A 25,142-nucleotide genomic window follows, 5' to 3' on the forward strand; every position below is an offset into this window, starting at 1 on the left:
TAAATAAACAAATTCTCACAATTAAAAAGTTGGAACTGGTTACTTGTTTTTCTCCAACTTCCATGTGTAACTGGTAGCTTGTTCGATAAAGTGTGGACAGCAGGCTTTTTAAAGACAAAACATTTGTAGATGCATTGATTTAATTAGATGGAGTTAACATTTATTTTAATGCCATCAAAAACACTTCTAAACTGTTTTTAACTCTTTAAAGAAGAGTATTTATGTGTGGGAGGGGAAACACTTCTCTGGGGGCTAGAGCGTCTGGTCACCATCAACTCAAAGTTAGTTTCTGGCCGCATATACACATTTGAAAATGTGTCATTCTGTGAGCTCTTTAAATTTGTTTACAGAGTTTACAGAACTGTCAAGGCTAATCAGTCTCGTTTTTCTCTGTTTTAACCTAATTTCAGATTATGCTGCATTCGCTGTCTCCTTGGAAATTAGAGTATAGTACTGTTTTGGTCTTGCTTTTTGCTTTGCTATGAAAGTTACTTTAATTTCGCATCTGCCATTGAATGCACCATTAGTACTGTATCATAACAAAAACAGACATAAGTGATATATTCCAAATATAAACAACGGTTCTCAATGTTAACTGTTAAAAACAGACGAATTGAGCGACAGTGAAGTCCAGAGGATTTTGGAGCCAACATGTGAAGGTACCATCTGAGTTCTCAAAGAGCCAGTAACTGTTGTGTTCTGCAGTGCCTGTTTTACCAATTTGAACCATTCAACACATTACTTGTGATGATTGTACCTAAATGGGGGATGGTAACATACCGTCTGTCCGCGGTTGAACTGCAGACAAGGGACATGTAAACGAGAATTAAATTAGAATAGAATTACTAGTCAAGTTTTGTTCTATGAGTTTGGTGTGTGGTCTGAGCTCACAGTTGTTTACTGTATACTCCCTTATAACATAATAACTGTTCAGATGGCTATTGAGTACAACAGAAGAGAGGGTCAGAGTGCAATAAAGTGGGTCTCTCCACTCTGTGAGATTGAGCTGCTTGAACAGAGGTGTAAAATCATGAACGAAATAGGAGTTGCCGTACTGTCTCTCTGTGTTTTGACCAAAGTATGTATCAGACATTTCTGGAAAGTGTTGTGACAGCTTGTGAAAGAAGAGCATAATACTTCCCCTTTAATGGACTTTTCTGTCACCTCTGCAGCAGCGCAGCAAAGACACCGCAGCGAAACGTAATGAGGCAAAGTCTTATTCAAGCAGATTGGCACCTAAATGATTTGTACTTAAGTAGGAAAAACGAAGAGTATTCATAATAAGATGGCCTTTCTCCAAGTTACATAATTATATTTACCTACTGGTAATGATGCAACGCTATGTAGGTTAAGCAACATTTTTTAATTTTGCAGTAACCGAAATTAAGCTCAATTGAGATAGTTCAAATTGAAAAACATATTGGTGAGCAAAATTACTAAATGCACAGGTAAATGTAGAGGATTAAAAAGTACAACATTTGATCACACTGAAGGAAAGTATATATACTTTAAAGCATTGCTGTTTATGCGTAAATGTTAGTTAATTTCCACAATTGCACAGTTGGTAATCCAGCAAAGCCTCTCTATTCACCCTTGCAACCTGACTGCGTGAGCGCCCTCCTCTCGTGACGTTTTTTGGTTTACGAATGACGACGTGTTTGCCGTATTCTCTTCCTTGCTGTGATTGGTTAACCGGAAAATGAAAATGACATTAATCAAGATGGCGCCGGGAGACAGAGAAAAGTGATGAGAGAATAGAACAACAAGCAAGTCAACAACGGAGCAGTGTCTATCCGTTTAGCCTTTGCGGCTCTTTTCGACCAGACCTCTGTTTTATCACCGGGCAACTGACAAGCACGCGCCGAGAGACCGTTGAGCTACAGTTCTTCTGCTAATTGTTTGCTAACTAGCGGCTGTAGTGGCTAACGTTAGCTATCTTTGACTGCGGAAGGCGAGTGAGGTGAAGGCAGGCAGATAGCTCAAAGTAGAAACCGACAAGTCAAGCGGAATTAAAAAAAAATAAAATCAAGAGACGTATCCCCTTCATACTTTTAACAAGCTTTCCAGAGACGGTTGCACTCAAAGTGGGGGCTGTCAAGGAAATATCGTTACTCCTCTGATAAGAAAAGCTGTACAGACGAGAAAAGGCGTCATCTTTGCTTATTTGACGCCATGGCTCACCTACCTATTCAGAGTGGACTGCCGGGGATTCAGGTAAAAATAATCTATTCCAATGCTGTTTGCTAACTTTTAGTGTCAAGTTACATTAGGTCAGAGCTCTGTATTTTGCAGCTAGTTTCCTCTTTAAAAAGTCTGAAATTTACCAGGCACCCATGCAAAATGATCAATTGGGACATTTTATCAGTGCCACATTTTCCATTGTCACCTTTGGTTTCCACTGATAAATACAGCAGTGATGTAAGTTTTCGGTCATAAATGTTTATCATTTTGTTATTCCGTCGACGGTTCATATCGTAGGATTTTTTTTTTATCCTCTTTTTATTGATCCTAATAACATTCACTGTAGCATCAGTTCTTAACTGTTCTTTAGATGGTTTTCGTGTCCATGATACTGTTTTGTTAGAACACTATGTTCGTGTTTGGCACGTTTGGTCCATCAATGAAAAGCAGCATATTGTCATATTTAACTAGTTGAATATATGATTTGTTTCTGCAGTTGTCAAGAGAGCTTTGTTTCTGTATTTGATTAACTGGTTAGTTGAAAAACTGATCCTGTAATGACTGAAATCTCAAGCAAAGCATTTAAATGCAGTACTCTCTTTTGTGTCGACTGTCCTCTAGTTGAGACACATGATTGTCATTTGCAATGTTTTTGGAGCAGTCTAATTGTCACACTTTTTGATTTTGATGAGATATGCAGCTGTCACCAAGATTTCATAATTTACAAGTCTGTGTTGCAACTTCTTCACAGAGACCGATTGCAGTTCTCTGACATTATTGCAATCCTTTGCATCCACGTGTCTAAATGCGGCTTGATGAAACTATGGGAAAAGTTATACTCCCATCGTTACATCTGTGTCATTTCACAAATGGCACCAAGTTTATTTTGAGCTCAGCTTCTTCTGTTTGACCAACGACGTTTCAATAAACATTTGTTGACACCAAAATTGTAGATTTAGCTGCGAAACCAAACACTGCTCCACCACTGTGAGCACATTTTGCATTTAAGCTGAGAGGAGAGCCCAAAAACTTGCAGAATTTGTTAGATTTGCAACAAAAAGGTGGCAGTCAAATGTGGTTATTCCACTCAGAAAATGCAGTTATCTGTTTGACAGTTGTCTACAGACATGATTATGACATCCCTACTGATTGCTTTCCTCGCCGATAAGTGCATTTAAATTAGGGATGCCCAAGATTATGTTCTTTTTATGAACTATATATTTGAAGCTCCGTAAAATGTCAGAAAAAAAAACAAATTATTATCAAAATCTTCCAAAGCCCAGATGTATGTCTTGCTATCTGTAAAAATTCTAAGGAATCTTTTTTAAATGTACTTTTTAAGAAAGTAAGAAAAGTGAAAACCGTCTTCAAATATCAGATTCTTCAAACAGATATTGTTTGAAGACATTTAGTTTAATAAATGTATAAAACAATGATTTACTTACTAAAATAGCCATCCTTTTAATCAGCTAACCGTTTAAACTTTTATATGATCAAAGTTTTCATTGTCAGATATTAATTGAAATCTATTTAGACTGTGAATGAGTAATGCATTTTAATTTCAGCTCAGGAATATTTCTAAATATAGTCCAACTGTTTCTTAAATCTTTTATTTTAAATTTTTTATTGTACGTGGAAGTTTGACAGCCTCCTAGACTGGCATGACACAACATATGCACGATTACCTGCAGCCAGGGGGATTACAAGCTATATTGATCCTTCTTTTCAATTAAGTGAATCATTCGCATGAGCACAGACACAAACAAGTTTAGAGCGGTAACGGCAGATGTTGCGCATCAGCTGCCATTTAGATGGTAGCTCGTTGGCAGTCGAAGGGCTGGCAGTGAGCCTTCAACCCTGAGGGTGTGGTGTTGTGGCGTGTGGATGACACCAGTCCTACACAGTTGTGTTGTGCAGATGGGAGAGCATCAAACGCATGCTTTTAGGGCGAGGTTCAGGCAGCTTTAGTTGTCGCAGTAAACCTGCTGACTGTGGATATGGCAAGTACATTCCCATCATGTGTAGCCTGTGGTCACAGTGCTCTTGTTGTTTCGCCCATTGTTTTTACAGAGGTCAGCCTCAACATTATAAATTTCACCTGGATGACTGACCACACCAGTGTTATGACAGTATTTGGTTGTGTTGTTTCTGACATACTTTGTTCTGCACCGCTGTCTTTTTGTCTTTGTCCTAAAGTCCCTTTGCTATCAAATTCAGCAGTCCCCTCTTTGCCAGTTTTTCAAAGTGCAGCTGCTCATCTCACCCTTCATAAAGGTTTGACCACTCCGCATAAGCCCTTTTACCATAAACAATTATCTGGGGAGGACTGTAAAGCTTTAGAGTGAGACAGCAGATCATCATCTTAAAGCAACGTTACCTTGTAAATGAATCATCAAGCTTAATTGCTTGAAGTCTTTTTTGTTGTCGCTTTTTTGGGGGAAAAACTCTTCCCAATAATTTGTGCTTCTTAATTGGAGCTTGAAGGCTGTTATTTTCATCCCTGGCCCTCCATTGGAAAATAAGCCACTTAGCTCTGTCAATAATTTAGGATGTTGCCCATCAGTTTCTGTTAAGCCTTTGTGGTTGAGGTCATAAAACCACAGTGCCATCTATGCTATGCTGTCTTATGATGTTGGTGTTGATAAAACCCAATGACTTGATGTGGAGGGGTTAAAAGGTTGCTTTGTAAGCATAGGTCAGGGCCAGGCCAAAAGTGAAAAATGATATAAGTTTGTGAGCTTGTCAGCACTTGATAGAATTGAATCATGTTCTGAATTATATGTGGGTTGACTGTGGCTGATGTTCATTTCGTGTTTGAGTTTCATAAGTTGTATGTGCAGAGTTTCTCAGCATGTCAACGTCTTTGGCTAAGAAGCCAAACTGACCCTCAGTGTTTATGCAACATAAATAAATAAAGTGTATTATCAGTGATTAGTTGTATCAGCTGCACTGCAGTGACTAAAGTACTCTTGTTTGAATCGTATCACACTTAACACCTGTCAAGAACTGTCATCCGGGCGATAAGTGCCCTTCAAGAGGTGCAAAATTAGCAAACATGATGTGATGTGAGAGACTGAAACATGAAGTGGCTCAAGTGCGTTTAGCAGCATATAGCGGCAATGTTATACTGTTTTTTCATTTTGTTCTCTATAATGAAAGTTTTATGTTCGTGCAGCTCAAATTTTGCTGCCTAAACCAATCACACTGTTCTCACATACAGACATAATATTTTCCTGTGCCACATTCTTAAATGTAAGCATTTTAATTCTATATTATCGTAGGGAAGTGCATATTTGTTGGGTTTTTCAGTCGGGAACAATATGATAATCAAGGGACTCTTATTATTATCTTATTCATAGTTTATCTATGAATAAGATATTCATCATCACACAACAAAGAGACAGACAGTTATGCTATATTGAGCACATGTAACTCTTCTTTTTAGTTCTTATTTTATTTATATTCGTTGTTTTATTTGGGATATGTTTGTGTGACCCCAGCTTGTCTGTTTCCTGTGGTTTTATGTTACTTTAACTAAACCTTTCTCTCTATATCTTTCTCTTTGTTGCACAGAATTTCAAAGCTGATCCAGAGGAGCTTTTCACCAAGCTGGAGAGGATAGGGAAAGGATCTTTTGGAGAAGTCTTTAAAGGCATCGACAATCGGACTCAGAAGGTTGTGGCCATTAAAATCATTGATCTAGAGGAGGCCGAGGATGATATAGAAGACATTCAACAGGAAATCACAGTTCTAAGCCAGTGTGACAGTCCATTTATCACCAAGTACTTTGGATCCTATCTCAAGGTAAGCTTCAACCTCAGTAAGCCCCATTTAGTGAACTTGTAATAGTCTATGTTTGGCATAATGGATACGTTAAAAGTGTGTTCCTGCAAGCAAGAATGGGCAATGTAGGTCAATAAATAATTCAAATGGGAAATGGAGCAACTATTGCCTGTGAAATAGGGCACAGATTAGTGTGGAAAACAAGTCATAATGTAGGCTGGCATTGCAGTAGTAGCATGTCTTGTGTGCTGTTAACGTTGCTGTTTGTAAGTGGTAGAACAGATGGACATGTGTTGTGCTCTCAAGGCCTTTTAGCACCAGAATGGACTAAAAATGAAACGTGATTTTCAGGTTCTGTATCAGAGCACTTAATAATAAAGCTAAGACATCAGTTACAGCCCTTAAAACTGATGCACGACAGTCATAGAAGCCCGACCACTGTGAGTCGTTCGTTCAACCATCCATTTTTTTAATACCCTTTTAATTTAATTAAGGGTCATGGGAGTGTGACGTTCATCTGACGTTAATTTCAGTTTTAATTACAAAGCCAGAACAACTTTATGTAAACAAAGCCAGCCTGTACCAAAAAAAAACAAAACATCATGGTCATCATCTCTATTAGTAGTATCTGTATTTGCAAAATCACAATTTGTGCCTAAAACCAGAAAAGACAGTGGTCCATGAGCTTAGTTACTCTTATTGTTTATGTGCACAGAAAACATTTCAGCTTCCACTCCGCTTTTGTTGGCTCTCCTCTGTTTCTGTTTGGGATGTTTTTGGGCAAAGGGTCTAAACACCAGATGACAGTGTGTGTTCATCCAGGCCCCGTCAGCAGAATGAAGATTTTGACATTAAATGAGATGATGCAACGCATTCCTACAGGGTTGCATGGGGTGGATGTGTTCATTTGTGCTTTAGAATGGACCCGCTGTTGAATAATCTGTAGATAATGTTTAATTTTTTTTGATTTACTGCTTCAGCCTACATATGCAGTAATGCTTAAATTATTATTATTCTATTTTAATTTTTTTTCAAACCTCTAAGCACATTTGCTTGTCATGCAGGGCAGGAGTGGCCAAGACTGAATGCTGCCCTTGAAAACAGCGTTGAATCATTGTCATTCTGAAGACAAGAACCTAGTTACAAAACATTGCTGAAGCATACTGTATACTTTTAAACCTATTTGCATAACTTAAGACACACTTGCTGCTTCCTCTTAGTTGACCTTTTTTCGTCTGTACGACCTCAGATTTGCATTGTCTGTGTTGCTCACTACCCTTTTCATTTGCCTGTTCGTATGAACTGCTGCTTTTATGTGAGCGTCTGCCGCTTCTTTTGAAAAACCTCAAAATGTTCAGCTTGTCAGCCATCAGGCTCGACAGCTTCAGCCAATATTGTGCAGTGGACTAATGTAAAGTGCTGCAGCACATTATAATAATGGTCTCCATATGGTTGAAACTATTAATCATGAGCAATATTATCTGTGGTTGTCAAGGCGGATATCATGTTTTGTTCAAACTGGCGTGAAGGGCTGAAAAGCTTTTGGAATAGTCTTGGCAACAGCAATCGTTTCAGAACATAAATTAGACGCGTTTAAAACGATTGAAAACATTGTCCTTAGTTAAGAAATGCAGACATATTTTGTAATGATAATGAGGTTTACCGAAGCCAGCAGGAGTACACTGTAGGTGTAGCTGATTTGCTAAAGCGGTCTCCAGGCTCACACAGTGTTGTATTTGGAAGTGTTTTTGGTAGGTTGGTCTCTGACATGCAGCAACCTTTTATACATACAGCCTAGTTACTTAGTTAGTTATGCCATAGATTTTGGAATTAATTGTCATGGAATTTTCAGGTTGTGTGGCACCAACTAGTCTATAATCTTCCCTAAACACTACCTCAGCTACCTACATCAGCTTCTTCTGTCTGCTTCTATTCCTCCATTATAAATAAATGATTGAATAAACTCACATTTTCACCTAATGTTTTTCTCTGCTCCCATCCCAATAACAGTTCCTGCTGTAGTTAAATTGCTTTATTATTGATCTGTAATAATTCTTACAGTGTTGCACCATGTGTTGGAGATCCTGTTAAGTCTCTTGCTGTCAGCAGTTATGTGACTCTGAGTCTTTGTGACATCATTGCACATACAAAGTGGTGAATAAATCAAACCAGCACTGATTTTTAGATACAGATTAAAAGAAATATCGAGCACGGTGTTATCTGTGTGTGAACAACAGTAAAACAAAAGCTGAGAAGGTCAATTATTAGAAATTATTAATGATTACAAAAGAATTATTCAAAGTCTACAAAGTAGTAAGTGCTTCTGTGTTTCTTCTTCCCAGCATCTCTGAACACTATCTGACAGAATTGCTAATGTGTTTTTCAGGGTACGAAATTATGGATCATTATGGAATATTTGGGTGGAGGATCCGCTCTTGATTTGGTAAGTTATCAAAATGAATTGAATTACCAATTAGAAAACTTTCCTAACTGGATGTGGTTTAATTTGCAGCACAGCCTGACAGTTTTGTAATCTTGCAACCCAAAGTCATGAATTTATCCTTTGCTTTAGTTGGAACCAGGCGCCCTGGATGAAACGCAGATTGCCACAATCCTGAGGGAAATCCTGAAAGGTCTCGAGTATCTGCACTCTGAAAAGAAAATACACAGAGATATAAAAGGTATATATGGTACAAAGTGTCATCTAGTTATTTGTTTTAACTGCAAACGGTGTCATCTGGACAGCATGGAGCTGCAGTGTTTTAATGTGCTTTGGCAACAGTGATCACCAGGAAGTGTCTGCTTAACTTCCTCGGTCTATGATTGATTTTCATAGTTAAGTGTGTACTCAGATACCAACACAAATCAGACTGATGCTTGTATTCCTGTCCTAGGTGTCTGTGATGCAAATAATTCCACTCAAAAGATTTTTAGAAACCCGTGTAATGTTTTACAATCAGAAAAACGAGACCTTTCCACATTAAACGCTCAGTTTTAGAGACAAGGTACTGCCAAAAGTAGGAAACCAATCATGTTACTCAGGTGATTGATGTGTAGCCCGGTTTCTACTTTTTAAATTCTGAATAGTCATTAAGTATGGGCTGTTTTCAGGAGAGGTGTACAATGTACCTCATTGCCTCCTTTTTTTTCCATCCCCTGTTTTTAGCTGCCAATGTGTTGCTGTCAGAACAAGGTGATGTGAAGCTTGCAGACTTTGGTGTGGCTGGCCAATTAACAGACACGCAAATAAAAAGGAACACTTTCGTTGGAACACCATTCTGGATGGCACCTGAAGTCATAAAGCAATCTGCCTACGACTCAAAGGTCAGTCGGCATTACCACACCCAGGATATATTCTCTGCTAAGCACAGAAACAAAGTGCAAATGAACTTGAATGTGTATAATGTGGATTATCTTATAGGTTGGGGGGGAAGGTGTTTGAAAGTAAATGGTGTCAGAGTCCCATTGAAAGTTGAATGTGAATCAACAGATATGTTTTCCAGTGTTCGTATTAGACAAGTAATGCCAACTCGACGGCATTAGTGTGTACCTGTTGCTGATGGCATTGATAAAAGGAAGTATTAACGAGCCATCTTGTCTTTCATTTCAGTACTTCACTGACTTTGTGCTTTTTTTTCCTTTTTTCTTTCCTTTCGGTCTGGAACATTTGGGTACTGAGATGAGTTTTCTAGCGAAATAAATGACCCAGTAACTATTTTTGGAATAACCTCAACATGAGTCAGTGTCGCTTGTCAACGCAGCCGCTATGTCACCGTTTTCTGTTTGCAGCACTACCTTAAATACACCCATAAGTCACACAGTTTGAATGTCATTTCAGTGTTTTTGTCAGTGCCTTAATGGAGAGCATGCATAATTTTGTGCTAATTTGGTGGTGGAAGTATTTTTATCCCAAATGTGCTTCTTTTTTTTTTTATTATAGGCAGACATCTGGTCACTGGGAATAACCGCAATAGAACTGGCTAAAGGAGAGCCACCCCACTCTGAACTTCATCCAATGAAAGTCCTATTCCTCATCCCAAAGAACAATCCTCCAACACTGGAAGGAAACTACAGTAAACCACTGAAAGAATTTGTTGAAGCCTGTTTAAATAAGGAACCTAGCTTTGTAAGTTTAAAGGAGTCGTGTTCATTATGGGGTTTTTACTGAAGAGTTTTATTATTTACTATTGTGTTTGTGTTTTCTGTAGAGGCCAACTGCCAAAGAGTTGTTAAAGCATAAATATATTGTAAGGCATGCCAAAAAGACGACATATCTGACGGAGCTGATTGACAGATACAAAAGGTGGAAATCGGAGCAGTCGCGGGAAGCATCAAGCTCCGATGAATCTGATGAGTAGGTTGTTTGCATATCTTCATCCAGTTAAAGGCTGGTGTGGGCAAATCCAGTTCGAGTACACTGATGATGTTCCTGTTTGACTGTAGTGAGCCAGATGGTCAGGCATCCGGAGGTGACAACGCCGCAAATGATGATTGGATCTTTAACACCATCCGAGAGAAGGACCTGAAGAAGTTTCAGAATGGAGCGGCACAGCCTGCTGAGTTAGAAAGGAAGCAGGTAAGCCCGTAGAGTATATTATTACGGAGGACAGAGTCGCTTGAAAACTACTTAAATGTGCTCAAGCTTTTCTATATTTGCTTTTTCAGTTTAAAACAATCCTTTCTCCATTTGCAGGAGAGTCCAAAGAGGCCTTTGTCACAAAGCTTATCTACAATATTTTCTCCATTGTTTTCTGAGGTAATCGCATGGCCAAGTTGCACCAGATATTTGTCTGTGGCTGATTGCTTTCAAACAAATTGTTTAAATAAGTGTGATTATGTAATCTGATGGTCAGCGTTCAAATTTATGTCTGAAATGACTCTTTGGTGTAATCCTAAACCTCTTGTTGCAGTTGAAAGCAAAAGGTGAGCCAAGTAATGGCAAGCCAGAAGCTGCAGAGGAGCTAAAGGAGGCCATTTTCCTGGCAGAAGACACACACCCGGGCATCTGTGACTCCTTGGTGGCTGAACTAGTGCAGAGAATTCAGAGGTAAGTGAAGTTAATATTCTTACTCTCTACTGTCATTTTGTCCCCTCTCAGTTTACATGAATAGTTCCTAAATGTAATGTCTGTCAGGGCGGGATGTGAGGGTCCAGTTTAAAGGTAAATCTGTTGCTTTCAGATGCTGAGAGCTCTGTTTTTAATTGTGCAGGCAAAGATGTAGGACTTTTTTAAAATGTTGTCAGATACAGTGTTTTAACTAAAGTTTCACAACACTGACTTTTCCAAAAAAGATATCCTCCTTAAGCTGCCACTTCCCCATTTGCTTGTTAGATTGGTCGAACAGAGGCAGCATAGAGCCATATCGGTGCTTCTTGGGCTGAGCGACGGCATCATTACTGTCAATGCAGCGTGTTCCTCCTTGCTGGCTGTCCTTCACAAACACACACACACACACATTAATTCAGTTCTGTGCCCATCCCTGCTGCTGGCTCAAATGCATCAGTTCCATATTTTGTCACATGGCCTGTTATTGGAGGAGAAATTGTAGCCTTGTTGGGTGTCCCGTGCCTTTTTGTGTAACACCGCCATCAAGTAAAACTTTCCACAGTCCATCTCATGACAGCACAGTGACAGACGATCCTGGACCAAGTTAATTACGTCAAAGTCGGTCCGTGCTCACACTGGTAGAAATGTCCAACTCTTGCTAAACAGGCAAGCAAACCAAACAAAAAACATTGACTTGCTTGTTGGAGGTAAAAATGGCATCTAAGGTTGTAACAGCAGAGCTGAGAAAGTTTAAACTCGAGCTAAGTCTCACTGTGAAGAGCTCATCCTGACAAACGGAGCCTTAAAGGGCAAAGTACAGAGGTGTAAACCACAGAGAGGAAATCCCAAATAATGAAACTAAGAATACGCAGTGGAGATTGTAATGTCTGTCAGCAGTTTGTTGATGTGAAATGAGCATCATGATCACTCGTCACTCTTTTGACTCGATGTCTTCGTTTGCCTTGTGCTGAGACCTGTAGATGTTGACATTTTTCCCTGTTTGACAGGTTTTCTGTGCCCCGGGCGGCCACCGCACAGTGAGAAGAGCTACGTCCAGCTCGGTTCTATTTGTCCACCCTGGTTGCCGCAGTCAGATCTTTCCCTCTGACCTCCACAGCTGAAGATGAAGTCTCCCACGAAGGTCTCCTTCACTCATTTGCCTGAAGCAAATCCTGGCCTACTTAGTTTATGTTCTAGCACAGAAGGTTTTCACTCAGCTGCCACGCGCTGTACGATGTCCCTTCTCAGTACCTCCTTTTCAGTTGTTTTAAGAGTGGGGGTAAGCTACCTTTCTGAAAGGACTTAAGTTTAGTGAACTTTTAGCTTTTCCACAAAGGTTTACACTTGGCGTCCTTTCAGAAAAATACCTTGCTCTCCCTAGTTGTGTGCATGTGTGTGTGACTGCGTGAGGTTTTCTGTGAAATGTGCTGTGAAGAGTGATGAGTGAGTTGAGGCATTCTTTTGAAAACTCAGGTATCCTGCTTTAAGTGGACTGGGTCCTCTGGGAGATGGAAGGAGCTCTTACAGGGTGGTTGTACAGACTTGTAAATAGGCTAATTTCTACAGATTCATGAAAACATAATGGGGCATTTGGAGCCACTGTGTACAAATGGCCAAATGCAAACTGTAGATACTGGTTTTGAGGTATATATTTTGAGAGACTAAAAGTGGCCACAAATGAGATTGCCTTGCCTTTGTACTTGTTCTTTTGTATATCAGTCTTTGATTTTGTTTTTCTCTTCAGTTGTAAACTTTTTAAGAACTCATCCAGTGAATGAAAATGGCTGCCCTCTGTCATGTTTTACTATTGATTTATTATATATTACTGAATTCTCTTTTTGATTCACACTCTGCTGTGGCTGTAATAATGTTGGAGAATGTAAAAGAAATGGTTGGTTTATTGAAGCCTCACCAGATTTAAAAAACTGGATGCTGTTTCCAGCCCTCATTCCACAAGGGTAGAGTTGAGTAGGTTTGTTAAACTCTGCCCACCCGCACCCCCAAGCCCCCCCCCCCCCCCCCCACCTTTTCTTTTCTTTTAAAAAATTTTTGCTGTGAGTGTGATTGATCAGATAAACCGAGGTTTCGTCCATTCATTCCATTAATAGGGCTGTGCCATCATCTAGTTTAGACATCAGCAGACTCTGTTAGTCTTCCTAGGAGCTGCAATGGTACCGTCTCCTCGATGTACCTACAGCTTTAATTGCACTTCAAGTATAAATGCCTTTGACTTTAAACAAAGTAGCCATAAAACAGTAGCATGAGACTTGCAGTATTTTGCAGGTATGCACCATACGACAGTGTGTGTGTGTGTGTGTGTGGGACAAACAAAATCAACCTGAAGTCTTACAAACTTGGACGGCAGGGGTTGGTCATGCAGTGTTAATATTTGCCTGGCTGTATGTTTCCATTTGGACTTGTGAGACGTTTTCTTGTCGCACAGTAAATGCACGCAGGCATGGAACTCTCTCGCGTCGGATACTGTCGGATGTACATATTGACACAAAGCCAAGAGGTGTTCAGAGACCAGCCGCACTGCTACTACTTCTAACTTTAGTTTGAAAAAAAAAGAATGCGCATGATAGTATTAACAGTATGAAGCCTCTTGCCTGGCCTGAGGAGTATGCGTTGTAGCATACTTCTACAGGATGGAAAGAATGTCCAGTCCCGAGCAGAGTTGGATCAGCCTTACCGTGTTTGTTTTCAGTGGAGTGAAAGGTAACGGCTTCACAAATTCAATGTTTTGGTTGTGATTGTGTCATTCCGCCCCCTCCCCCCCCCCCCCCCCCAACCCTCTTCCCGGCATTGCAGCTTGTTTGTTTTTTCTTTCTTTTTTCAAAGACGACATATGATAATCACTTATGACATACGATGAGATCATAAGCGTTCCAGAGTACGGATTACACGAACAAATGGGTCGTCTAAACAGTTTTCATTGTTGCTGTTGAAAAGAGAGAAGATTTCAGAAAACCTCAGGGGTCAGACGGCGTCTTCTTTTTGCCTGGAGGCAACACGCAGTGTTACACAGCGGGGGGAGCGCAGGTTAACGGAACAGTTCTATAGTTTGGGAAATGCGTACGTTTGCTTTCAAGGAGGCAGAGAAGAACTGAGTGCCCACTTTATCAAACACGCCTGTGATGCCTACCCAGAAACGTCTCTGCTGTCCGGCCCCTTCTCTACGTCAGTGAAGGTTTAAAGAAAACGCATTTCAGTATAACGTGGTCCAGGGTAACGCCTGCAGAATAATCTGTAAATCATGACGATAATGAAAACAGTGTAGTTTAAATGGCGAATTTCTGTCTTGAGTGCTTAAAAAGAAAAATAGAGTTTGGGGCGGGGGTTTATTATTTGATTGCATTCCATTGCAGATGTGTACCTAATAAAGCAGCCACTTGGTGTTCAGCTTCAGTCAGCAAGCGAACATGCTGGGAACAGGATGAACAGCTCAGCTGTTTCCAGCTGGAATACAGTCCTGTCATCATCACTTCTAAATCCCCATTTATTTAACATTTTATATTTAATCCAAACAAAATTATATTAAGGGGGTACTGCTGGTTGCCTGAGAACAGCCCAGGGCAGAAGTGTTGTGACGTATTCTGTTACGAGTGAAATTTGGTGTCCTTTTATTCCCTTTGGATGGAGCCAGCTCAGCTGCTGCCCGTTCCCACGCTGCCATGTTAAGCTGACTGGCCGCGGCTTCGTATTCAACCTGCAAATAGGTTAACGGCATTGAAATGTCAAGTGTTTTCCAAACTGACCGACTTTTCGTGTAACTTGTAGATTTTTTTTTTTATCATTTGAAAATAACATTTCAGCCCATCTCCCTCGCCATAGCCAACTGTTCTACTCGGCTCACTCCTGTAGTTGGTGCACACAGGGAGTCGATCATTAGGAACTGCTTAACTATACTTTAAAAAAAACAAAAAAAAAAACAACCTCTCATGTTTTTTTCCCTGCTCTTCTGTGAAAAATGACTCGTCTTTTCATTTCAACTTAACGTGTGAAAAGTGCCATGAAAGTGCTCCACCTCGAACTGAGACAAATGCAATAGTTTGCACCTGCTTATGGTCGATTATTTATCTTTGTGCGTGTCGCACTTTGTAGGTTTTCCTTGGGTTTTAAGAGAAGCGGTACTGACGGCTACGATGCTAAGTTTTTCCTTTTTTTTTTTTTTCTCTCTTCCCATTCAAGTTGGCATATACTCAGTTAAACTATTTTTGTAACCCCAAAGAGCAGTATTATGTAATAGAGGGAGTGAGGTTTGGTTCCGTGATGTTTCCAAGTTTCAGTTAACACTGGATAGCAATCATTTCCTGAAATGTACATTTCATTTTGTGTGACTTTGCCGACAGTTTGTAGTCCAGTGCGTATGTTTGCTAATTCAGAACAGTGCTGTTGGGTTTTATTGAACGCTGTCAAAAGATTGAGATCAAAAATAAAGGAGAAAAACAAACAAATCTGTACGAATTTTTGACATTTTTCTTGCCCCGTTTCCTTATTTCCAAAGAAGCCACAACCGTGTAAATTTAAGTAGTTTAAAGTAGTAGCTAAGTAGTTTTGGTTGGACATTTTTTTTCTTTTTTTTTTTAACTTAAGGTCTCCCCTGAAAAAGACGTCTGGATGGCAGCTTATATCGCTCCACAAGCTGTGCGTGTGATTCAGGATTTCTGTTGCTGCAGCTGACACGGATCAGCCGGACAGTGTTGCTCTTTGGCCCACAGGATGGTGACTTGGTTCTGTTTACAGTTAAATATATCACTTAAACCACTATATTTTATTTATTTATACACTTTACACAATGTCACAACTAAAAACAGAGTCGTTATTCCTTATTTGGATGACTGGCTGATGTATTCTCCATGCCAGCGGTATATTCCAAGTGGGTTGTGTTGTATTTAATGTGTAGCAAAAGTGCAGTTGAAATTATTTTCTATGCAACTTGAAACTACATAAATCCAAAAAACTACAGCATCTTAAGATTTTTTTGGTTTTATCACGACTGAGAAAACAGCTGAAAACATACAGTGCTACGGGTGAAACGTCTCACTTCATCGCATTTAGATGCTCTGGTTAAGAACCACATGAACATCTGTCAGCAAATACCTCACAGCAAGTTTTATTTATACATCCAAAAACAAAAGATCAAATTTCTCACACTATATACAGATATTACATACAGTGTTTGTACACATATTACATCATTTGTACACAAGAAAAATATACATAAAAATGTAAACTTTTGTATACAAAAAATACCTTAGACAAACCAAACGAGGACCAATAACAAAAGGTGACTAGATTAGCTCATCCTATCTTTGAAAACAGTAATACAGTACATTCAATGAGTATAGGAATTTGTCAGCCATCTCTGAATTCAAGCAGTGGCTACGAGCCCTGTAAGTTTTGTTCTACACGGTTGTCGAGAGAGCAAACTGGTGCGGTGGCTAATCTCATGCTATGTGGTTACAGCAGTATTGCCTTATTTCAAACTGACGCTTTCAACCAACCTCGATTTTATTTTCTCTTTTTTTTCTTTTAATTCTTCTTTCTTTCGTCTTTTCTCGGTTTACCGCGTCGCTGTAAAAGCCCAGTGGCCTCTGGCGGAGCTACAGGTTTACACTTTCAGAATGTGTTGGTTTTTTTTTTTTCTCTTTGGAAGGGAGAGATAGAACTGGGCCTTCTCACAGCTGGAAAGGGAGGATGAGGGGAGGGGGGGGGGGGGGGGGTCTGGTGCAGGCTCAGAGCTGGAAATGATGGCAGCTGTTCATGTAATGAGCATCCAAGCAAAAAAAAAAAAATTAAAAGGGGAAAAAAAAAAAAAAAGAAAAAAGGCAAGTCAGAAATGGGACACGTGAAACGCCACCGGCCTCATCCACTCCTGTGCAAATCTGTGTTGAAATGAGCATGCCGTTCTGTAATTCTCTGGAAGATGATGCATATAATCTAATGTTTCGTCCAAGAACCAAGCCAGTGACCATTAATCTTATATTATAGGCTCTCATACAAAAGGTCGCTGCCCCCATACAATATCAGATTTCTTCCTGGAGGTCAATAGCTATCAAAAAATGTTCTCCATTACGAATATCAAGGACAAAAACGACAGCACACGAAACAGACATTGATCCCCCGAACAAAGAGCAACCATTTTGATAGCCATCAACAACGAGCGATTCATTCCACAAGACACGGGTTCCACTGAATACATTGCAAATAATTTCAATCCATTGCTACTCAATAATTCACCAACAAACCCCAAGATAGAGACTTTTCTATTCTATATACTTAATATTCAACGATGTCTGATAATCTGTCTACTATAAGAAGCCATGGTTGTACTGCTGTGTGAGCGAACAGGCGGGGTGCGGGCCCTCGTTTCCTAAAACTATTACCAGACCCCGGGTTTGCATCATGGAGCTTAAAATCACTTTAGAAGTGAGTAAAACAGACAGTGCTTTACTTCAGACGTGCAAAATACACCAATTCATACCATCATGGTACACATTTCTTATTATATATATATATATATATATATGTATATATATGTTTCCAATGCCGAAGCCTTCTCTAGGTGGTCTGAAACTGAACTTTTGTATTCCGAGACATGCAAGCCACTAAAGACCATTGTGTGTGTGGACCAGAGAGCACCTTTGAGAGTAGACACTTTAAAGTCCCTGCACTGCGCCACCACCGTCCTTACTGTGACACTTAAGCTCATTTATTAGCCTAGAAAGTCCACTCGTGAGAGAGAGGAAGTTGGCCTGAGTGAAACGGTTGTAAAAATCTGGAGTTCGTAAGTCGTAGAGGCCAAAATAGGATCCAGCTGGTTTTCAGTAAGTGAAGCTACACGTAATGACACCAATCAATAAAAATACCTCACAATGCTAATGTTATGTTAATGTGTTTATTGCTTTAAGAAACTAGATTTACTTTCAAGTGTCTACTAGGCCACTCAGAGTGCCACAACCAATGGTGAGGTCAGAGATTTTGACGTCTGAGCAAACCAATAAATCAGCGAATATACAATATACACAATATAAAAACAGCTGTTTAAAATTATTTTGGTAAATTCATTTGTGAAATCTGCCTAAGATTCTATATCATGATAACAGTTAAATATCTTGAAACGTAAAGGGTCACAAAAAATGTCACAATGTGCAGTCTTGTTTTTCAGAGGGTGACAGACAGTGTATCAAACAGGTGGGAAAGCTTTAAAAAAAGAAAAGAAGAAGAAAATGCAATGGCCGTCTGAGCAAGGCAGGGTACTGCTGATCACTTTAAGACAGGACTTAAACTGCTTAAGCAGACAAAGCTGATCACTGATTGAGGCTTCTATGAATTCTGAGCACTGTTACACAGATAATATCTGCTAAAGGTCCTTCTGCCAATTTTCACCCGTTTATTTCATCGCAACATCGGGCTGCAGCCTCCCGCTGACGGAACCACAAGGCATCAAGACGAGTGGACTCACACCGACTTTAAATCTCAGACATCGCCTGGTAAAAGGGGGGGAGAGAAAAAAAAAAAGAAAAAAAAACAACTGCAGAATATCAAAGAAAATCTGAGGTTGTGCAAATTCATTATCAAATAGTGCACCAATACCACATTGCACACACAGAGCAGATGAACAGGGGTGGTTGATCAGAAGCCAGTCTGCGAGATCGAAAGTGACTGTGAGTCCACAGACCGCCATGCAGCCGCTGCACGCCGCCTGCTCTCATTTACTTTGCGTGAAGGGGGGTGTGGCGCTGTTGGCACTTGCAGCGGTGGCACTAACTATTGAGAAGCCAGCAGGGGGCGCTGTGGAGCTGTGGCTGGGCTGCACGTCTTTCGGGATGCCACTGTGGGAGGCCAGTTGATGGCCGAAGGCCGCGCTGAACTGAGGGAGCTGTTGCTTGGGCTGTGTGGAGGTCAACAGATCGTGTGAGGTGGATGGGAGCGAGGAGGAGGGGACGGGGGGAGTCGTTAAACCAGTCATGGCGCTCTGTGGCATTGCTGAGAGAGCAGCCATGGGCTGCAACGTCACAGAGTGGGTGGTGGCGGGGGGAGTGGACAGGGACGTGGATATGAGATGACTTTCTGATCTTATGAGATTGCCAAACTGAGTGGGGTCGGCGAGGGGGAGAGGGATGTTGTTCCACGTCGAGCGCGGGGGCCCCGGTAGCCCGCTGAGAGGGACATCCAGGAGGAGAGGGGCGTCTGTCTGAAAGGAGCTGGCATGGGGAGAAGATATGTGGTCGCTGTATGGGGATGGCACGTGCTCGCTGCTGTAGTGGCTACCTTGGGGAGATGACGTGGGCGCGTCCGACTTTGCCAGAATGTGGGATGCGTGTGTCCGAGAAAACGTTCGCTCCGTTATGGAGGTCTGAGTGAGCAGGGAGGTGGTGGAGGGGGGTACTGCAGAAGAAGAAGAAGAAGAAGAAGAGGTTATGTTGGAGCACGATGCTGGGGGCTGGCTGTTGGGCTGAGATGGTGGTGAGGGGGGAAAGTGATCCCCAGTGGACTGCAGTAGATTGTCCGCCAGCTCGAGGCTTGTGAAGTTCTCTGTAGGGATGCGGCTGTTGAGCAGGGCCCCCATGCCTCCTTGCTGGACTGGTCCAGGAAACACCGCCATGGCTCTGTGGTCCACTCCTTCAGCAGGGGCCAGGTCCGCTATGGAAGTCAGGCACACCAACGAGTCCGGGTAGGACCCCATAGCCTGCAGTGCACGTACCAGCTCCTCAGCCTCCTCCGTGGTTGGCAGTAGCTCCCCATTCTTACCTGTAAAAACATTTGCAAAGTTCAGCAGCCATCGCACATTATGGGCACTTATTTGTGTGTGCATTAAAGGCAAAGTGATGAGCTATAAAACAACCTTCAAATAAGTCAAAGTCCTGCAGGTCATCAGGTAGTCTGGGTAACACATCAGAGAAATCCTCCAGGTCATTTGGAATGTCTGCCATGTCATTGGTGATATCGTCAGGAAGCTCATCCGTACTCAGGTCTGGAGTTGAAGGGCTCCTGCCACCAGCACAAAATACAACAACCGCTTTAACGCAAATAATTCCACTTACCACTGCAGTAAAGCAGCTGCTTAAACGTGACAATGAGGGTGTTCCGACACCGGATCTCCACCCGCTGAATTCTCAACTCAGCAGTTAACAGTTTTAACTCACCTGATGCTGGCCTGTGAGGGCAACGCCAGGCTGGTAGAGGGCATTCCCAGGTTCCCCTGCGGCACCGCCGGGGGGATGGGTTTCTGTGGCCTCCGCGGCCCTCTCCTCCTCTTCTTTTTGTGTTTTTTGGTGAGAGCCGGCGGTTTGGTCTTTTTACGTGGCTTTCGCTGCTGCTGCTGCTGGTGCTGCACCCTTCGATTTCCATCCCCACGCAGGAAATTATCCTGAAAACAAGTAAAGTATGAAGGTGTTGGAAAGCGGATATTTTTTTCTCTTGTCGATTTTATTCCTGAGCCCAGCTCAAGTGGTCGTTTTCTCTCTTTTTTTCTCCACCATCTATACTAAGCTAAGAAGTTGCAGGTAGAAGCTGCATACTTTGCATACTGACACAAGAGTGCTATCAATCTCCTCATCCATCTCTCCGCCAAGAGCAAATAAGCCTATTTTTCAAAATGCTCCAAGTTTTCCATTAGACTCTGAACTCACCATCTTTTTGGCATGCTCTTCACAGAGGGGTGTCTGGTGTGTGATGTCAAACACGGGGATGGAACACTGCTGACCGTCTGCAAATTTGGCTGTGCAACTAGCAAAAAGCTGCTGGGAGCGATTCAACAGAATGTCTACGGTGGGCAGTGAAGGAAAAAGACATACCGGATAAAAAGCACCGACTTATGAAAAGAATTATTTTGAAGTTGATAACAGAATCAAAGCCATTACTCTGAGCGTATAGAGGCCAATTCAATATTTCATATTACTGTGATGCAAAGGATACGCTGAAAGCAGTGTCGAGTGAAGGGCAGAGCTCTGTTGTTGCAGGCCTGGCCCTTTGTGCTGCCAGTGCATGTCCCCGGATCTGTGCTCTGCGGCCTCGCTGGAGCCGCACTGCAAGGAAAAATAGATGCAGGACTGAGCAAACGGACAATACCTCACATTATGTCGCGCTCATTTGAAAGCGACATTAAGAAAAGCAAAATTCAGAGGGCCAGCATCCCAGTACCAGAAGCAACACCCTTTTCCGGTTACGCAGACATGGAATACTGGAGGTGGCTTCATAAATTTACTTTCTTGTGCCACTCATATGATACACAAACTTGAATTGTATGATCGCTGTGAGTTTACCATGAGGAGCTGCGAGAGGCACCACTCAACTCCTGGATCAGCTGCCCTGCACAGCTGGGGTTGTTGCTGGCAGCGTGCACCAAGGCTTTGCGGAAGGCATAACGGTATCTCTTCTGGCGGATACTCGCCCTCTCCTGCCTGCACATGTGCTTGTATTTCTCCTGGAGGTAGGAGCACAGCCTAAGTAGTCGTGTCCGCCGCGAGGAGCCGCTGTCGTCCAGCCTACACGGGAAACACGGGAAGGTCAGCGTAACGACAAATTTAAAACGCCGTACTATTGCTTTCAACTATTTAGATACAAACCCATTATGCGGCCTCCATGAACTCTGAAAAGGAGCTAATCTCTCTGCCTCCTCTTCTTCGTCATCTTCATCAGCACTGTCCTCCGACCAGTCCAAACCTGAAAAGGAGCGTGTTAGGGTGGCTCATTGATCTCATTAGGCTCACATGAACCTAAACACTATCATCGCATGAGCCTTCAAAAGTGCTTGGGAATTTATTCAGTGGGAAAACTTGTATTAAAACATAAAATGAGTCACCTAGGTGAGGAAAGAGGTCTCCGTGCTCCCGATGTCTCTTGGCACAGAGCTGCACAAGGTGTTGCAACCTGGCCAGGCAGCTGGCAGAAGGCGAGAAGGCCGCGGGACGCATGACGACCACATGCCGCTGATTGGTACTGCCACTGTCCTTGCAACTGACAGGCAATGGAGTAGCAGTGAAAGGCATTTTCCTGCTGAGCGATGGTCCAGAATGTTGCCCTGGACTGGGCGCCGCATTCGCAGGCATCCCTGGAGGCAGAAAGTTGACCGTCTGAGGTGGTGGTGGATTGCATAATAAACCCTGCTGCTGTCCTGGGAAGGTGAAGGAGGTGGAGTGCTGCGACTGCTGGAAAAGACCTGGCTGCTGCCGTGGGAGAAGTGTGTTGAGCGGCGATGACGGGTGGACACGGGCAACAGGGGAGGGTGTAAAGTGCTCAGAAGGTGGCTGGAAGAGTTCTGTGTCGCTGCAGAGTTTCTGGTTTAGTATAAGCCGACTCTGTAGTTTCTTCTTGATGGCATTGCCCTTCCGAGGGGTGCTCACCTCCTCCCCATCTGTGTCATCCTCGTAGAAGGCAAAAGGGTCCAGGAGTTCCCCATCAGGGAGGGGTAACAGGCGTGCGCAGGGGGGAGATGGTGGAAGTTCATTTATACCATTGGGAGCTTTCAGAGCTAAAGAGGGCACAGTTATATTCAGAGCCACTGACTCCAGGTGAGCCCGAGGGCGCATTTCCTCCAATGCATCGTGCTTCTTTTTCCGTTCCTTCTTGGGGATGAAGCCGAGAACCTGCAGGTGGCTGTTGCAGTATCTGGAGAAACGCAAACACCCCCCCCCACACACCAGCATAGTGAGCAACCACAGTACTGTTATATATGCCGTTCAACTAAGTGAGATCTGCCATACAAGCACACACTAATACACACCTGCGGTCCTCAGACTTGGGGATAGGGTTGGTACATCGCTGGCTGTTATACTTTGCCACATATTCACATTGCTTGAAGGGAGCTGTCTTATCCTCCAGAACATGCCGGATACAGAACGCATAGCCATTAAGTCTGCGCTGCTTGCACAGCTTTGGACTATACGAGCACAACGGCTTATTGTCCACCTCTGAGAAGTGTATGTGTTTGCCTTCATACATCACGTGACTCTTGTCCTTGACAACATCAGCTGATAGGATAAAGGCAGGGAAAGAAAACAAAGAATTACACCTCTAAAACATTCACCATTCATGCACTGGGCAAAAGTTAGCAAAAGCAGGGCAAAAGTCACGTTTTCTACGACAAAGTGATTTATTTATTTAGTCCTTGGCAAATATCTGACATTTTGTAAGAGTAAATAGTAGGTATTATCAAATTTCACCAAAAAAAGTTACACAACTTTTTAAGACACTGGTTTATTTACTGTTTTACGTGGAGTGTACTGTGTAGATAGTCAACTCTAAATGGAGACCAAGATGCTAAAGTCTATCCAATAAAAAAAAAAAAATCCTCTGAACATTGTCTACTTGCTTTACCACCCTCTAATTTGATGTATCAAGAGGCTAAAGAAGAAATACGACTCTCTTCCAGAGTTCCTCTCCACCCTTTCACACTTCAGATAGTATGAAGATTGTAAAGCTGTACTGCATCACAACTATCTTGCTAAACAAATTCAGAAGACTGAAACTTGCTAGTTTTGGGGCATCATCTCAAGGATAGTAAACACACACCTAAACTAAGAGTCACCTTTCTTGACTAAACAAAAACCTTGATCGCTCCTTTAAGGTAAAGCAGGTAACGCTTCATATTGAGCGTGCGATGCCACAGGATACACATGACACAGTCATTTTAACCATAGCGTAGCTGATGCATAAAACTTTTGCTTTATCAAGTTAGTGTGGCGAACATTACAACTCTGACATCTGCAGCACACATTGGACACACAATAACAGGTTGGATGAGTGCTCTGTAGATCAGCATTACTAAGCCTTAAAAACTTTAAATGATACGAGAAGAACCGGACTGGCAGCAAACAGTTAGCGTAAACTATCATTTCTATACGGGCAGCTAGCCTGCTACATTAGCTTGAGAACGATTAACAGCCGTGAAACTTTATTTAAAATTGAAAACAAGTGTATGTTTGAAATACAACCGTGTCCCAATTTAAAAGACACAACTTTGCCCATTTTTCTGTTGGATATGCATTTACTAGCATGTCCTGAACGTGAAAAGTCAAATTTGCTAGTTAGCTCACGAAGCTAAAAACACAAATTAGTAGGCGGTAGCTAACCAGGAAACGGAAACATAAGCAAATGGTAACACTATAAAGGTCTATTTCCAGTTTACTTTTATTTAGAAAAATACAAGCATAATCATAAAGTGTGTCTAGTAGTTCTCTGGTCCTAGAAATGACCTATTGTGGGATATGGAAATTATATATTTATGGTCATATACTTTCAAACAAAGGGTACACATACGAGGCTTCAGGCCTGTTTCCCAAGGCCTCCGCAATAATCGATATGAATTATAGACACTATGGTTACATAATGTGACATTAGCAGGCTACAAGAATTAAAAATGTGAACACCGCTTAACTATCTACATCAACCCAAGTCACTGGCAAGCTAGGTAGCATCACAAGTTGTAGAATACATAGCTCAAATAAAAAGGCCTATCAACTTCGGTGGGACGGCGGCCTTCAGTAAAACGAACATCCGACGGAAGCCCCGGCACAGCGGCTCGCTCAGAAATCGAGGTCGAGGTTGTATACGAGTTCGCTTACCTTGAATTGGTATGGGCTGCGTTAGGTATTCGCTCCAGATAGACGGCCGAAATGTCTATTAGAATCAGCTAGGCTATTTGGGCATCGATACTCCAGATGGGATGGTAACGGTGGTATTCATCGAGCTCGGTCGATCTTGAAGTAAGAATACATGTAAATATAGGCTATCCAGAGCAAATTACAAGCAGTAGGTAGGCTGCTGAGGATATTTGTTGGATCCACAGCAGACTCCTCACAGCACCACTACAGGCACTGCGGGGACATGACAACAATCCGCTCAACAACAACAACCTCTCCTACCATATTGGAAATTCAACTTTGTTAAAAGCTCTACAGTGTAGAAGTGTCACGTAAATCGATGTATGCAACAAATGATAGTTTGTGTGAGGGACAGTGTCGTTAACGTTTCACATTTAAACATATGAGTTATGACCGAGAGGTCCAACAAAGTGTTACAGTGTAAAATCCACCTGGACCACGACTATCATCGTCCAAATGAATGAGTTATCTGCCCTGCTGCCACACTGTTGCCGCTGTTCACTAATGATGGACCACGTGTC

General features: G+C 42.0%; 2 protein-coding genes across 2 annotated transcripts; one reads left to right on the forward strand and one right to left on the reverse strand.

Moving 5' to 3' along the window:
• Positions 1-1,698: 1,698 nt before the first annotated feature.
• On the forward strand, positions 1,699-15,464 carry stk24a (serine/threonine kinase 24a (STE20 homolog, yeast)). The gene is made up of 11 exons (XM_072396999.1): positions 1,699-2,214; positions 5,755-5,985; positions 8,351-8,407; positions 8,537-8,645; positions 9,131-9,288; positions 9,905-10,090; positions 10,173-10,318; positions 10,408-10,540; positions 10,658-10,720; positions 10,875-11,011; positions 12,019-15,464. The coding sequence occupies exons 1-11, from the start codon at positions 2,173-2,175 to the stop codon at positions 12,050-12,052; spliced, it is 1,296 nt and encodes a 431-aa protein (XP_072253100.1). The 5' UTR covers positions 1,699-2,172; the 3' UTR covers positions 12,053-15,464.
• A 637-nt stretch (positions 15,465-16,101) lies between these two features.
• On the reverse strand, positions 16,102-25,091 carry ino80da (INO80 complex subunit Da). The gene is made up of 10 exons (XM_072397002.1): positions 24,583-25,091; positions 22,743-22,989; positions 21,822-22,627; positions 21,586-21,682; positions 21,283-21,504; positions 20,936-21,045; positions 20,650-20,783; positions 20,164-20,387; positions 19,863-20,008; positions 16,102-19,768 (listed from the first exon to the last, which is right to left on the reverse strand). Exons 2-10 carry the CDS (start codon positions 22,958-22,960, stop codon positions 18,726-18,728), a joined length of 3,000 nt encoding a protein of 999 aa, XP_072253103.1. The 5' UTR covers positions 22,961-22,989; positions 24,583-25,091; the 3' UTR covers positions 16,102-18,725.
• Between the last annotated feature and the right edge of the window lie 51 nt (positions 25,092-25,142).

This window comes from Leuresthes tenuis, unplaced genomic scaffold (assembly GCF_036924035.1).
Source record: "Leuresthes tenuis unplaced genomic scaffold, fLeuTen1.0.hap1 SCAF_12, whole genome shotgun sequence".
Taxonomy (NCBI): domain Eukaryota; kingdom Metazoa; phylum Chordata; class Actinopteri; order Atheriniformes; family Atherinopsidae; genus Leuresthes; species Leuresthes tenuis.

Bases quoted from the DNA above. Each gene is read 5' to 3' on its own strand.
- stk24a (XM_072396999.1), top strand. From the start codon at position 2,173: ATGGCTCACCTACCTATTCAGAGTGGACTGCCGGGGATTCAG. The intron at 8,408-8,536 runs GTAAGTTATCAA...CCTTTGCTTTAG, and splicing joins GAGGATCCGCTCTTGATTTG to TTGGAACCAGGCGCCCTGGA. The intron at 10,091-10,172 runs GTAAGTTTAAAG...TGTTTTCTGTAG, and splicing joins TAAATAAGGAACCTAGCTTT to AGGCCAACTGCCAAAGAGTT.
- ino80da (XM_072397002.1), bottom strand. From the start codon at position 22,960: ATGTATGAAGGCAAACACATACACTTCTCAGAGGTGGACAATAAGCCG. The intron at 22,628-22,742 runs GTGTGTATTAGT...GCGTTTCTCCAG, and splicing joins CCCAAGTCTGAGGACCGCAG to ATACTGCAACAGCCACCTGC. The intron at 20,784-20,935 runs GTATCCTTTGCA...TGCCCACCGTAG, and splicing joins CACTCGACACTGCTTTCAGC to ACATTCTGTTGAATCGCTCC.